The sequence below is a fragment of the Tupaia chinensis genome, unplaced genomic scaffold (assembly GCF_000334495.1).
Source record: "Tupaia chinensis unplaced genomic scaffold, TupChi_1.0 Scaffold144899_1, whole genome shotgun sequence".
Taxonomy (NCBI): Eukaryota; Metazoa; Chordata; class Mammalia; order Scandentia; family Tupaiidae; genus Tupaia; species Tupaia belangeri.
The window spans coordinates 2,465,558-2,467,468 of NW_006204759.1; the positions used below are offsets into that span (position 1 = coordinate 2,465,558).

Here is a 1,911-nt window from a genome sequence, read left to right on the forward strand (position 1 = left end):
CGGTACACGCTGCAGGCGCGCGCGCGCACACAACACACACTACTACCTCCTGCATGACTCATCATTGAAGCAACAATAGGCAGAGAGAAAGGAAAGGAGGGCGAAGCACTCTCTCCACCCAGCTGAAGGGTTCTGGGGGGCTGGGAGGACACAGGAGTCCCCCGGTACTGCGCATACTCAGGTCAGGAGCTGAGGTGCTCGCTGCAGTTTGGAAAACGGGGGTCTTTTAACCCGGCCCCTATTTCTGCAGCACCCTGAAGCTAGGGTCCACCGACAAGGGCGCGTGGGGATAGAAGCATTAAAATCCTCATCTGTTCTCCCTCCCTATCGAGGAGGAGCCCAAGTTTGCCCTTTCTCATCCTGTTTCATTCCATAGTGTGGCCAGGGGTGTTGCCAAGAGGGCCTGGTGAGAATGTCTTGTAGGGGGTAAGATGTGAACTCTAAATGTCTAAGGGTTTCCCTCGCCTCAGTATTAAAAACAGGAGGTTTAGGGCGAGAGCCGACAGGTGAACTCCGCTCCTCCTTCGCTGGGCAAAGGCTGTCGCTGGGAGATGCCCAGCGGCCAGGGCCCAGACCCAACCCGGGGCAAGGCCCCTCGCCAGCCCCGCCCAGGCCCCGCCCCCGGCGGAGCGCGAGGCAGCGAGGAGGGGCCGGGCCGCGCCGTCCCCAGCGGGAGTGTCCCCCGTGCACGTGGTCGGGGGCGGGGCCCATCCACGTCACCACCCGGTGTAACCAACGGGGTTGGAACGCAGGCACACGCAACATTCCAGCCGAGAGCGGGTTTGGAACGCGCAGACACGCCACATTCCACACAGGCTAAAGCGGACGCTGCGAGGGGGGCTCGGAGGCTGCCCCCAGCGACCCCCGGGCCGTTTCGCAGACACCCAATCAGCCCGGCTCTCACCCAAAGCCCTGACGCGCGACCCAGCCCAGCACTGGGAGGCGGGGTCAGGCGGGGCTGGCCAGGATCATAAGACACGCGATGTCATTTCATTCTGCAAAGGCCGCCTCCGCCCCAAGCGGCGCGTAGATCTGCCGGGAGCGCCCCCCGCACCCTCCTCACCCGGCCAGGGAAGCCAGAGAGCTGCTCGGCGTAGAGTAATCCCTACCCCCACTCCGTTACACACACGCCCACTCGTGTGCTATACACAAGCCCGTGTACACGTCCGTTCATCCGCTCTCCCCAAGGCTCACATCACACGTCCCCCGTGCACACACGCACGCACACGCGGGTCTGCCACCCCTACCAACACCGTTCTTTACCCCGCACCCCGGCTCACACATTCTCAGCGTTACGGAAGGCGCCGCTGGCCCAAGCTAAAGAAGCCCCCCACGGAAGGTGCACAGAGGTGCCAGGCAGCTGGGGTGGCGCCAGCAGGAGACAGGTCCCTCCTTGCATGTTAATTAACTCATTAATTTCACTGCCCACATCACTCCTCCCCGGGCGGCGGCTCTTGCGGGAAGATATGCGCTGTCCCGTTTCGCAGGCCGTCCGGGAAGGGGGCCTGTCCGCGGCTTCCCGTGGGCTCTGGGACCCGGGTCAGTCGCCTCCCCTTCCCGGGTGCCCCAGGGGCCCAGCCCGGCCGCTCACCACGTGCTCTCTGTTGTTGCTGCGCTTGCCATTCCAGGAAGCGGGCCGCCTCCAGTAGCGTCTCTATGCTCCTCAAGCGCGGGGGCCGCCCCGGAGCCAGGGCGGCGGCCCGCGAGCCAGGCACAGGTCAGGCTGGCGGGCAGGCAGGAGGGAGGGATCACCTCCTGGGGGCGACAGGGCTGGGCGGCGCAGCGCACTCCGCAGGGAAGAACGGGGGAGCACAGGGAGGAAAATCAATGTCTCCCAAAATTTGCAAAATACAAATTTGCAAATCAAAAAAATTTTGATGCAAAAAAAAAAAAAAAAACCCGACACTGCCT

General features: G+C 63.2%; 1 protein-coding gene across 1 annotated transcript in view; it reads right to left on the bottom strand.

Annotated features, from left to right (window-relative positions):
* The window catches only part of MNT (MAX network transcriptional repressor), a gene marked incomplete at its 5' end in the record, with an annotated part of 18,433 nt that extends 16,715 nt beyond the window's left edge, over positions 1-1,718 (bottom strand). Inside the window, 1 exon segment of the mRNA XM_006167613.2 lies at positions 1,592-1,718. Coding sequence (XP_006167675.2) covers positions 1,592-1,718 — 127 coding nt within the window.
* Between the last annotated feature and the right edge of the window lie 193 nt (positions 1,719-1,911).